We start from the raw sequence: 13,881 nt of genomic DNA on the forward strand, positions 1-13,881 counted from the left end.
CTTAAATTTTTCCGTAGTAGTAATAGTACAGATTATTCTAATGCTCCACATTCTTCTTTAAGACTTAACTGAGTGGTGCTAACATTTGATTCAGACGCCGCCAGTGCGAGCTACTTAGTGTAACCAATCCAGCATTAACAGTTTTTATTGCAATTATTTCCTAGGAGCCACTGCCAAGTGTAAAATTTGATGTTATAGAAACAGGTTAAAACCTCAAATTATGGTACAGAAATAGATTAAAATAACAACGCTCTTCAAAGGCTGTGTCACTCGTGATGGTAACAGAGACAATGGCCGTTATCAAAGACATTAATAGATTTATGTTATTTACAAGCAGGCTGAAGTCAGTCAAGACGTTATCTGTGCCCCACGTTGACTCACTTAAACCTGCTCGTAAATAATACAGATATACTCAGGTCATTGACTATTACCATTAGAGGAAGCAGCCCTGCAAGATCGTTGTTCTTTTTAAGCTATTACTATGTTGTAATTTCGCATCTTAAACTTGGCAATGGCACATTAGGCGAAATAGCAATAAAACCCGTTACAGTTAAAAGCGAAAATGATGTCATTCAAATGGCCGGCCGAAGTGGCCGTGCGGTTAAAGGCGCTGCAGTCTGGAACCGCAAGACCGCTACGGTCGCAGGTTCGAATCCTGCCTCGGGCATGGATGTTTGTGATGTCCTTAGGTTAGTTAGGTTTAACTAGTTCTAAGTTCTAGGGGACTAATGACCTCAGCAGTTGAGTCCCATAGTGCTCAGAGCCATTTGAACCATTTGATGTCATTCAAATATTGCTTCCTCTCACGCACTTTCCGCGGAATTGCCACGACGGGAAAAATCGGAGAATTCAGAACTCGTAAGGCGGTCTACTGACAATCGCTCTTCCCCGCACCTCACTCGCGATTGGAGCACAAAGGGGAATAAACTATAGTTGTACCATAATCCCTAGCTACAGTTCAATCCCGTCTCCGGCCATCCTGATTTAGGTTTTCCGTGATTTTCCTAAATCGTTTCAGGCAAATGCCGAGATGGTTCCTTTGAAAGGGCACGGCCGATTTCCTTCCCAATCCTTCCCTAACCCGAGCTTACGCTCCGTCTCTAATGACCTCGTTGTCGACGGGACGTTAAATGCTAACCACCACCACCACCACCTAGCTACAGACTGAAAGGTGGCTTGTGGAGCATGGCTGTAGATGCAGAAAGAGGGATGAATTGCGCGAAGTTGCTTTCGTTGAAGAAAGCACGATCTGTCTTGACGTCATTGATACTCGTCTATGATTGTAACATCAGCAAGGAGAAAGTGCATCAGGCAACCAAATGCTTGAACAAATACAGGGATCATAGAATTGAGAGCTGTAGCCTACTATACTCGTGCAACTATGGTGGTGTTACAGGGAGACTACGTAGTGCACGATACATCCAGAATATTGTCTAGTCCATGCTGTTACCGTCTCCATTAACTCGTGGGGATGTTGTCTTTCAATTGTACGATGCCTTATATACTGTGGAATTTGGTAACGCTGTCTCCAAGGTGCTCAACATTTTCCATGCACAATGTGACCACCAAGCCGTTTAGCTTGTACATGACATTATGGAAGGTTCCATCCTGCATTACCGAAAATACACTTCCTTCTCAATTGACAACTGATGCTCCCCAGAATTAGTTTTTCGCTTTGACAGCGGAGTGTGCGCTGTTTGAAACTTCCTGACAGGTTTAAATTGTGTGCCAGACCGGGTGTCAAACCTGGGGCTTTGCATTCGGCCGTCAACGCCCTTGCCGACTGTTATCCCCCATGGCTCTGGGTCACGGTTTCAATCTGACAGGAAGTTTCGACATCCTTTTCCTCTCTTATCATCTCTTTGGATGATTGCAGCATAGCTTTGTAGGTAGAAGGTGCCTGAGATGGTTGTTTAAATTACCTAATGGTTACGCTGAAGCAATCTTATTTGAATAAAACAAACTATTTGAAACTATTGGCCAATTTCGATTACATTTTATAAAACATTTTATTCAAATGAGACGCACACAGGGGAACCCTGAAGTCTTTTTTAACAGATATTCGAGTGCTGCGGATCCAGGTATAAGGAAACAATCTACATTGTTGTGCGAAACAGTATGTCCATAGGTTTATCAACTGTTGATTATGTAGACGAAATTTGTATAATACGGGGCCATTGCCCCAGGGAGCTCGTAATTCATTTTTCGCTACTGCATTTCAATGTTAAAATGGTAAACGGTAGCACGACTTATCCAGAAATCTATAGACCATGGACTTTTACAAAGAGCAGAACTAAATGGCAAACGTGCTCCCATCATCAAGGGATGCTTTAAGATCAGGATTACACTGTCAGAGTTCCATAACGAAGAGATTTCACCGAATATTCATCAAATTTCTTTGATTAAGATCTTGGACGTCGAGTAAAAAGGGATATTACACTGTCATCAAATATTTTGTCACAGTTCCTTCACAACGGCTGGCATGTGTAAACAGAAGAAACGCATGATATTAACTGAAAAATTACTATTGTTATTGCTGTTAGTTTCACAGTTCCCGGTCTCTAAACGAGGCAGTCATTTTTTCAACACAAATACAAAAAGCAGTTAAACTAATACCCTCCTCCTGTTAATGTTAACATAATAACAAAATAATAAAATCTGAGTTCAATGTATTGTATGCAGTTCACAGCCGCCGAGTTTTAAACGCATCATGAGCTGTGATATGATGTGTTTTAAGTTCAAACCCAACTGATTATGAGTATGTCCATGTGCTTTCCGACTGCTTTCTGATGGTTTACGCCAATTGTAGTTCAATTCGCGAATTTCTTTACCGACTTCGGACTCATTTTAATACATTCAAAACTAGGCATGATTTTTATATTATTAGATTTTGTGGTACGTTCCTATGGGACCAAACTGCTGAGGTCATCGGTCCCTAGGCTTACACACTAGTTAATCTACCTTAAACTAACTTACACTAAGGACAACACACACACTCATGCTGGAGGGAGGACTCGAACCTCCGACGGGGGGAGCTGGGCGAACAATGGCAAGACGCCCTAGACCACGCGGCTGTTCTTAGATGTTACTTGCTATTTATTCTTATAAAAAACTTTTTGGCCTTGTCCTAGCTTCTATGCCTTGCACGTACGTATCATGTTTCTCTTTCCCAGCTGCAAGATTTAGTCCTCTACCTGTGACGCTTTCTCCTTTATTGGCATACATTAACCTATAGCAAGGACGTTATCCATTATGTTCAGCACATAACTCGATTGCTGTCACTGCTGCATTATCAATGAATCATACTGTGCTAATTTTCTGTCTTTGACATACAGCAACAACTCTTTAGTTTCTTTTTCAGAGAACAAATAAACATCAGTGGTGTCAATGAATTTGCCTTACATCTTTCCTGATTTTGATTTCTTATATAAAAATCTATCTGTGCAGACCATGCTAATTTGTTTCGAAGAAAGAAAGTGGATTTCCATCTCCCTGCCTAAAAAAGAAAAAAAAATTATTTCACTCCAGATTGTTGTTGTTGTTTTTGTCTTCAGTCCGAACACTGGTTTGATGAAGTTCTCCGTGCTGTTCTATCCTGTGCAAGCCTCTGCAGATCCGAATGACAGATTATAAAATGTGCTTCCCTATTTATAGCACGACAGTAAGTTCCGAAATACGACCTCTTTGCATTTTGAATGTTTCTCCACTATATACAGTATTTACAGCACGCAATGGTTTCACAGTGTGTCCTTTCACATGCCAACCGCTTGCAGTAAACAGAAGGCGATCGCTAGATTTGGTCAAATAACTTTAAATGCGAACATTGACTGGTAATAGTAAACTTGTGGTTTCATTTGGTCAAATAAATTTGACGAAAGGCAACGTTTCACAGAAGTTCCCTATTACACTGCGTCAAATGTATTTGACAAAGCAACTTTGTTGTCAAAGAAATTTGATAGTACCAGCCTAGCGCAATGCCGCTGACTGTCATACATTGCGGGTTGCCTGCTAGTAGGCTGTTCCTATGGTTGTAACTGCGCCCGAAAGAAGTCGACGTCACTGACAACGCTGGTTACCACCAACCGTAAAATTGTCCGTCCTTTCTTTGAAATGACGACCGTCTATGTATGTGAGTATGCGAAGGGCTTCCGACTAAAGTGCAAAGTAATACAGAGCAATTTTATGTGCTCAATAACGGCGAAGAAAATACGACAAAAATGATGTGGATTGATTTCTTTCCTTGCGTAGTTGATGGCGCACTTCGAAAGTTTTGTTTTTTGGCCTAAATCCTTTTCGGTAGCTAGCCGTATTACGCACAGGCTCGCCATACATGAAGAGGCGCACATTCACCGTGAGCGATAAGAATGTGGCGCAACTTACACACCATCCGTGTCTCTTAATTTCTTCCTGAGGTCTGTGGCCGCTTTTACAGCTTGTGAGTCACGCTCGACAGTGTCTTTATAATTACATTAGCTTGAAAAGTTTCGACAGCTGTGTGTGCTTATCGTGTATGTTCCTCTTGTGTTGGTTGCATGCTTGACAACGGCAGTGACAGTGACAACTTTTTAAATAAAACAAACCTTATTAGCAATCTACATCTTCATTCTTCACGTCTACGTATATGCAGTCCTATGCCACTACAGAGCTCCCAACTGCAGCGTGTAACGCGGCACTGTGTAACGTGACTATGTCGATGCGTGAGAAACAACGTGCTGTAATCCTTCAGAAAACTGAAACCACGACTTCGAAGAATCCGTCTACAGATTGTGCACCCTGTCTTTCAGCACGATAATGCCAGACCACATACAATCGCTACAACATCTGCAACAGTGTCTCACTGTCATCGACCATCCTGCGTACAGTTCCGACTTTGCTCCATCCGATTTTCACATCTCTCCAAAACTTAAACAACACCTTCGAGGGCTTCACTTTCACAGTGACGAAATGTTTCAAGCAGAGATGAGGTTACGGCTCCGCCACAAAAGCCAAACATTCTACAGCGACGGTATCAACAAACCATTCTCTCGGAGAAATGTATTAGTCGTCATGGTGACTACATTCAGAAATAAAAATGTAGACATGAAGAATGAAGATATAGAATATTAACAGCGTTTGTTTAGTTTAAAAAGCTTTAAGAGTTTCATACGAAAAATTCTGAAGCATTACTTTTCAGAACGGCCTCCTACAAATCTGTTACACATAACGAGAAAAGCCCTTTAACCAAGGCAAGGTAATCTCGTGTGGGAAAAAAGGGAGACTGCCATTCGTAAGTCTTTCAACTTAGCGGTCGCGGGTTCGAATCCTGCGTCGGGCATGGATGTGTGTGATCTCCTTAGGTTAGATAGGTTTAAGTAGTTCTAAGTTCTAGGGGCTGATGACCTCAGATGTTAAGTCGCATAGTGCTCAGAGCTATTTGAACCATTTTTTAATTTCAACTTAGACTTGAAAATCTGAGGGTTATCGCTCAACTCCGTCACTTCTACCGCATAACTGTTGGGAATGGAAATTGCAGAAACTCCAGAGCATCCTGCAAAATGGTTAAGTGTAACATCTCGTATGTTTTTGCCACCCATTGTGGGTAGATGTTATGTCGTAAGTTTTTAAATAAAATATTAAAGTAGTAATTCCACGAGTAGGAACGAAGTGATGTTACACAAAGTCACAAATGAGGCTCAGATTTACATATGTGCCTGTCTCCTTTTTTTCCCCCACGTAAAGCAAGTCGATCTGTATCCACTTTTTGAGAGGAAGTTCGAATCGGCCATTAGAAACAAGCGAACGCAAGTGGTTTAGAGTCGTATCGAACTGCACAATTAAGCTGACGTAGTTAAATTTAATTAAGACTGATTAAGTTAATTATAAGAAGTTATTGAGTTATAAATCATTAGACATCGCATACTCAACCGCTGCTGTACGAGTATTCGAGAAGAATTAAAAGAAAAAAGGTATATAAAATCCATTAGATTTCATTTTTGTGAAGGATACACAGCCTCAACGTGTTTTAAAAATGAAAACATTGCTATTACCATTTTACAAATGACACTAATTCCATTAAGAGCTGTGTTTCCAGATCCTGTCTTAACTCAATTGTCCAAATTACTGTTATAACATCTGCACTACATTTAACTACCTATCCTGGAACGCATCCACCGTAAAATATATTTCATGCTAGGAGGGGCGGATTTTATACGGGGTGATTCTTATTAACGTTTAAAAACCTCCACAACGACATATGTGACACTGAGACAAGTAATTTAATACAAGACACATGGGGTCGAAAATATCGGGAAATACCCAAAAAAGCGGATGAGAAATTGCTTAGGAGAACAAGAACTACATAGCCGAAATCGCTATAAAAACTTATTGTAGGTAACCGGTTTCGGTAAAACTAGTTATCATATACACATTTTCATAAAGGTTATTTATTACAAACAGCTCGTGCCATCTACGCATAAAATCTCCCCATTGAATTTCCAGGTACCTAAAAAAAGAAATAAGTGATACGTCGGCACGTCAAAATTAAAATTACTATGTACAAACATCAAAAAAAGTTTTGCATCACGCCGGTTCTCAGAACTCCTGAAGACAGCGTTGACTGTCGATATTGCATCACAGATACAGTCCCTTTGACTGTTCAGAGATGTCATTAAACCCGTCCAAATATGTAAACAGCCATGCATGAGCAGCGCCTGTTAGACGGAGGGGGTCCGAGAGCCGATCAGTTCCAGTCATTCCACCAGGAAGGAGGCACACGGCTCATGTTGCCTGTAGTTCAACCAGACCTAGACGGCCAATACCGTGGTTCGATCGCGTCCGCATTGTTACTCTGTGCCAGGAAGGGCTCTCAACAAGGGAATTGTCCAGGCGTCTCGGTGTGAAACGAAGCGATGTTGTTCGGACATGGAGGAGATACACAGAAACAGGTACTGTCGATGACATTCCTCGCTCAGGCCGCCCAAGGGCTACTAACGCAGTGGATGACCGCTACCTACGGATTATGGCTCGGAGGAATCCTGAATGTTAAATAATGCTTTTCGTGGAGCCACAGGACGTCGTGTTACGACTCAAACTGAGCGCAATAGGCTGCATGATGCGCAACTTACTCCAGACGTCCATGGCTAGGTCCATCTTTGCAACTACGACACCATGCAGCGCGGTAAAGATGGGCCCAACAACATGCCGAATGAACCGCTCAGGATTGGCATCACGTTCTCTTCACCGATGAATGTCGCATACGTCTTCAACCAGACAATCACCGGAGACGCGTTTGGAGGCAATCCGGTCAGGCTGGACGCCTTAGACACACTATCCAAGTGAGTGCAGCAAGGCGGAGGTTCCCTGCTGTTTCGGGGTGGCATTATGTGGGGCCGATATACGCCGCTGGTGGTCATGGAAGGCGCAGTAACGGCTGTACGATACATGATTGCCATCCACCGACCGATAGTACAACCATATCGGCAGCATATCGGTGAGGCATATGTCAGCATGGACGACAACTAGCGGCCCCATCGTGCACATCTTGTGAATGACTTCCTACAGGATAACGACATCGCTCGACTAGAGTGGCCAGCATCTTCTCCAGACATTAACCCTATCAAACATGCCTGGGATAGATTGAAAAGGGCTGTTTATGGACGACGTGACCCTCCAACCACTCTAAAGGATCTACGCCAAATAGCCGTAGAGGAGCGGGACAATCTGGACCAACAGTGCCTTGATGAACTTGTGGATAGTATGCCACGACTAATACAGGCATGCTCAATGCAAGAGGACGTGCTACTGGGTATTGGAGGTTACCGGTGCGTACAGCAATTTGGACCACCACCTCTGAACGTCTCACTGTATGGTGGTACAATATGCAATGTGTGGTTTTCGTGAGCAGTAAAAAGGGCTGAAATGATGTTTATGTTGATCTCTATTCCAATTCTCTATACAGGTTCCGGAACTCTCTGAACCCAGGTGATGCAAAACTTTTTTTGATGCGTGTGCATCACAATTCGCCAAAACATCGTTCCCATAACATAACACATCACGCCTACCGGGGCGCCACAAGACTGTCAGTAGCCAATGCATGAGAGGTACTAATTGAGTTCGTCTATGGCAATGGCTATTGACAGTTAGTCGAAAGCAGTTATTATAAAAAAGTACACAGAGCCATTTAAAAAACGTACTTGCTTCAATATCTCCATTGATACCAGTGCTAAAAACATTAACCAAACAAAACCATACGTGCCCCTCGGCGCTCTCATATTTGCCGAAAACCGATTTTCGATATGTGTAACTGTACACGAAATAAAAGGGGTGTTACGTCTTACGTAATTCTTTCTCTATATTCTGACGGTGTGTCGCTTTATATATACATAAAAATATTTTATTAATATACTATTGTATAACTGTTTCGTCTGCTATTACCTAGGGCGAAATTATATCACTTTACATGATGAGCTAGAAGTATGCTAAAAAATTGAAGTGAGTGAAATACAAAGATGTTACAGTGTTTCTCATGCTACGATTACATGAGGGACAGCTTCCGGAAGACGAAAACAGAATTTCGGAAGCAGTTTTTCGCTGTTGTTTTTACATGGTAAGGCCTGAAACGGTGTGCTGTACCGTTCAAATGTCGGTTTTCCGGTCGTCAGTTGTTGCACACAAACGGCCTCTGGAAATCAGCTGTTCCAGTTTTTGATTTATTAAACACCATGGCGGTTCCTCCTCAAGTTAACATCAAATGTAGAAAACTTCATGCTCAGTATAATACTTCTACTTCTCCTCCACTGCGCAAAAAGTCACTCGTCTACACTAGCCGAAAAGTTTTAAAACAAGACGTAACCAGCAAACTAAGCACGTTTCAAAAACAGTTGTGTGTTTACACAGAAGCGAAAATCGATTGTGGAAGAGGAAATCCGGAACTAGAATCCCATTTCCAGAATCGATATTGCCATGTTTACATGACCAACCAGAAATGGTACTGGGAAATCGGTTTATGAAATCTGACTTTGGGGGATTTATGTAAATGTAATGTCAGACAAACGGGAATCGCTAGAAGAAAGATGGCGCTGTTCTCATCAAATCCTTTTCGTTAAATATGCAGAACTGATATTCCAGGAGAGGAACGTTTCGACTGCTTACATCGTACGCATCGCGAACAGATTGTGAGATTAAGATGAAAGACAATGAGAGTGCGTATAGAGGAATATAGACAGTCTCTTTTCTCTCACTCCCTCTAAGAAATCGCTGATATCGGTGCGAAGTACCGAATCGAATCACTGTGAAGTGGTTTGGGCAGTGAGACGAAAGCTGTAGATATAGAGCATCTCTGGAGTTGGTTTGTTCGTTCACAAAGCAACTCGGGCGTTTTTTAACGACGAAGAACCTTAACGATATGACGTATTGGTACTTCTGAGCTACTCGTGATCAATCTTCTTCAAATTTCTTTTGTTACATGAAATGATAACGAAAATAGCAGCAACACATCAATTGAGAAGAAACCACTCACCATGCATCATCATTTGGATCTTGTGAGGTTTCTGTACTAAAGACATCAAGATACGATGAGCAGTGCTGCAAAGGCCGTGCTAGGTGCCTGGACACGTAGTCCTGTATTACTCAACTTGGATCTGATCATATGCAGTATATCTAGATCTATAGAACTGACAGTCCCGTCGCACTTAAAAATGCCTTCAGACATTCGCTAAGCTACGCTAACGGAGCCTAAGATTTTCTTATTTTCTGTCATCTTTCTTTTCTGATACGCATTTTAAACTAACCTTGAACACTATCTCTAGAGAACACCATTCTTCTATTCACGTCGAAGAGTCGTCATTTAATTAGACTTCTTCAAAGTATAAAGTGCACTTATTTTTCGAAAGAAGTCTACTGTGGCCTTATGATTGACTATAGAGTAAATTATCTTTGTAACATCAAATTGACGTACAGGTATGATGAAGAGGAAAAAGAAAAATTCAATTTGCGTGCAGTTAAACACAGGATTTCAAAATACACTATGTGATCAGAAGTATTCGGACACACCCAAAAATATACGATTTTCATATTAGGTGCATTGTGCTGCCACCTACTGGCGGGTACTCAATATCAGCGACCTCAGTAGTCATTAGACATCGTGAGAGGGCAGGACGGGCTCTCCGCAGAACTTTCGAACTTCGAACGTGGTCAGGTGATTGGGTATCACTTCTGTCATATGTCTGTACGCGAGATTTCCACACTCCTAAACATCCCTAGGTCCACTGTTTCAGATGTAATAGTGAAGTGGGAACGTGAAGGGACACGTACAGCACAAAAGCGTACAGGCCGACCTCGTCTGTTGACTGACAGAGACTGCCGACAGTCGAAGAGGGTCGTAAACTGTAATAGGCAAACATCTATCCAGACCACCACACAGGAATTCCAAACTTCATCAAGAGGCACATCAATTACTATGACTTGGATTTCATGGTCGAGCGGCTGCTCATAAGGCACACATCACGCAGGTAAGTGCCAAACGATGCCTCCCCTGGTGTAAGGAGCGTAACAAAATGTGGCGATCCGGTGGCAGGGTGTGGGTGTGGCGAATGCCCGGTGAACGTCATCTGCCAGCTTGTGTAGTGCCAACAGTGAAATTCGGAGGCCGTGGTGTTATGGTATGGTCAGAATTTAAAGAAAAGTATTTTATTTTAATTTTATATTTAATATAAAATGAAAATGTTAATTAGCGTATACTGAATCACATTTTAATTAAAATAACGTTTTTTCATGGAATTAAAAAAAAATCTTTGCTACTAGTGGGCACAGAACTAGTGACGTAGCGATTACAACGATTTTATGTGACAAATTTATTTATCGGAGGCTGTGTTAATAGCCTAAATCTGTTTTATGCTTCACAGCGATATGAAATCTTATAATCTCCAAAGGTGACTTTTGTGTGGTGATGCTTTAGGAAACTGACGCCTGATCACTGAACTTCAGTCACAAAGGATCAGTTCACAAAGTCGCCTCGTCGGAGTAGTAGGCGTAAAGACGAAAAGCCTACTAAAATCGACCCTGAAAACTTTTCATTAATATAACTTTTTTCCTTCTTTTACTCGTAGTGACTGAAAGATACGAATTGTCTCATAATTATCTTGTGTAAACGGTAACTGAAACTGACCAGACATTTACAACAACAACAAAATTGTAAAGTACTCTATTTACATGCCTGCAGATGGCACTACAAAACCGCTTTATTTATTAAAATAACTGCTAATGTCGCATTCAGATGTTATTATAACCAATAACTGCAATCAACATTACTTAGCTTCACAACATGGCGCTGAAAGTTGGACGTACATATCTTTTTTTGAAAAGTTGGCTATAGATTTTGCTGTTGCGCGCATATACTAACTCTGAGTCTGAGATATTACTACCGCGAGTGGTAGCGAGCGAACGGTTGTTGAGAGTAGTCTGACGCAGACTGGCGTGGAGAGAAACCGCGCGTCAGGTGAGGTCGCAGCCGTCCTGACCGTGCTAGAGGCGCCAAAGGACATTTTTGTATTAATCGAAGATTTTTGGTAATTTGGGTTAGATAGAGCAGCAATCAGTCGTAGAATTAAGTTGCTTTAATATGACATTTAAATTTCACAACGCAGATCAGATTTCGACCTGTCAGGTCATTATCAATGCAGTGCGGAACTGTAGCAGTTGTTCGTGCTCAAGTGAATGCTTACACAGTTGGTAATTTGTCTTTTTGCTGCGCGTAGTTGTTGCATGCTTGTGCACAGGACGGATTTTGTCAGATTCGTGTATGTATCTTTGTTGTGACAAGATACGTGAAAAAATATTTTTCTTTTTCTTTATACATAACTATATACCGGGTGATCAAAAATTTGAAAACTTAATAAACCACGGAATAACGTAGACAGAGAGGTGAAAATTGACACACATGCTTGGAATGACATGGGGTTTTATTAGATGATAAAAAAAAGACAAAGTATTGCTAGACGCGTAAAAGATCGTTTGGTGATGAACGTGTGCTCAGCCGCAACTGTCGTCATGCTTGGCCTCCCAGGTCCCCCAGACCTCAGTCCGTGCGATTATTGGCTTTGGTGTCACCTGAAGTCGCAAGTGTACCGTGATCGACCGACATCTCTAGGGATGCTGAAAGACAACATCCGACGACCATGACTCCGGACATGCTTTACAGTGCTGTTCACAACATTATTCCTCGACTACAGCTATTGTTGGGGAATGATGGTGGACATATTGAGCATTTTCTGTAAAGAACATCATCTTTGCTTTGTCTTACTTTGTTATCCTAATTATTGCTATTCTAACCAGATGAAGTGCCATCTGTCAGACACTTTTTTAATATTTGTATTTTTTTGGTTCTAATAAAACCCCATGTCATTCCAAGCATGTGTTGCAATTTGTACCTCTCTATCTACATTATTCCGTGATTTATTCAGTTTTCAAATTTATATTGACTTTATGATCACCCGGTACATAATAAAACATGGAAGCTTCGTTCGCTACATTCATTGACTGATTTACCTCAACTTTTTTACCAGGATGCCTCGATTAATACAAAAATTGCCTCTGACGCCATGAACACAGTCAGGGCAGACTGCGACCTCTCCTGACCCGCGGCTTCTCTCCACGCCAGGCTGCGTCCGAAGGGAAAGCAATTGCTTCATTCTTACATGTTCGGGTTAAACATATAATAATATAAAACGTAATAACTTGAGACGTAAACGAGATATATATTGGCGGTTTGCTTCTACAAGTATGGTAACTCAAAATGTTTTCTGTGTTTGCTTGCTCCATATTAATGTCCAGCCTGTAGGTGTCTGGATAGTTTTGATCAGATAGTGCGGAAACGTGTGACCGGCAGCCTGGTGTACTCACGGTTGAGGCCGAGGTCGTGGTAGGTGAGGATGGCAGGGCGGCCGCGGCGGCCGCGCACGGCCACCAGCACGTCGCCCTGGCCGGTGGGCACGCGCTCCTCCACGCAGCCCGCGTCCTCCTGCGACAGCGAGCGCGCGCTCGGGAACTGCAGCTGGATGCTGCGCAGCTCGATGTCGTCCATGCTGTCCGACGGCATCGTGCTGCAACACACAGCAGAACGCCCGCGTTCACTACGGCAGTCTTTCACACACCGCGTCTCCTCACTGTGCCACTGATCGACCGTACCAGACGTCCGTTTGTGACGCACTGGCGCTCTCGCTCCGGTCTACCACAACTGATGACAGAGATCAAAGATTTCTGTAGGCAAGTCTACCAACATGCAGTGTGTTTCACAATGTTTTGGTGATTTCGAGTTTGAATAACGCGGGCTACAAACAAAATACAGCGACAGTGGCGCCGTCTATTAGCAGATCGGGGCGCCACGTTTCACCCCCTATACAGGTCAGTAATCATGTGCTGGTCGAAACGACATCGTGCGTTCCGATGGAATGCTATTTTCGCTACGGCGAATCAGCCGTGCGCGTGCAATGTGCCTTTCGTACGTATTTCAAGATTCAGCCACGGTACCTAGTTCTGGTAGAAAACTAAACTCCGTCCAACCACGCCTCGGAAGGCCCAACGGTACCGACCGGCCGCCGTATCATCCTCAGACCACAAGCATCACTGGATACGGATATGGAGGGGCATGTGGTCAGCACACCGTTCTCCCGGCCGTATCTCAGTTTAAGAAACCGGAGCCGCTACTTCTCAATCAAGTAGCTCCTCAGTTTGCCTCACAAGGGCAGAGTGCACCCGACTTGCTAACAGCGCTCGACAGTCACGCATCCAAGTGCCAGCCCAGCCCGACAGCGCTTAACTTCGGTGGTTTGACAGGAACCGGTGTTGCCACTGCGGCAAGGACGTTGGCTCCTGCTGGTAGAACAATACTGAATTGGGTAAGAAACT

At 42.8% G+C, this 13,881-nt stretch overlaps 1 protein-coding gene across 7 annotated transcripts in view; it reads right to left on the bottom strand.

Moving 5' to 3' along the window:
- The window catches only part of LOC126481541 (protein NDRG3), a 529,080-nt gene that overhangs the window by 124,191 nt on the left and 391,008 nt on the right, over positions 1-13,881 (bottom strand). For all 7 annotated transcript variants that reach the window (XM_050105365.1, XM_050105367.1, XM_050105366.1 and 4 more), the window contains one exon: positions 12,877-13,076. In XM_050105365.1, coding sequence (XP_049961322.1) covers positions 12,877-13,076 — 200 coding nt within the window. The remainder of the gene's footprint in view (positions 1-12,876; positions 13,077-13,881) is intronic.

The sequence above is a fragment of the Schistocerca serialis genome, chromosome 5 (genome assembly GCF_023864345.2).
Source record: "Schistocerca serialis cubense isolate TAMUIC-IGC-003099 chromosome 5, iqSchSeri2.2, whole genome shotgun sequence".
NCBI lineage: Eukaryota > Metazoa > Arthropoda > Insecta > Orthoptera > Acrididae > Schistocerca > Schistocerca serialis.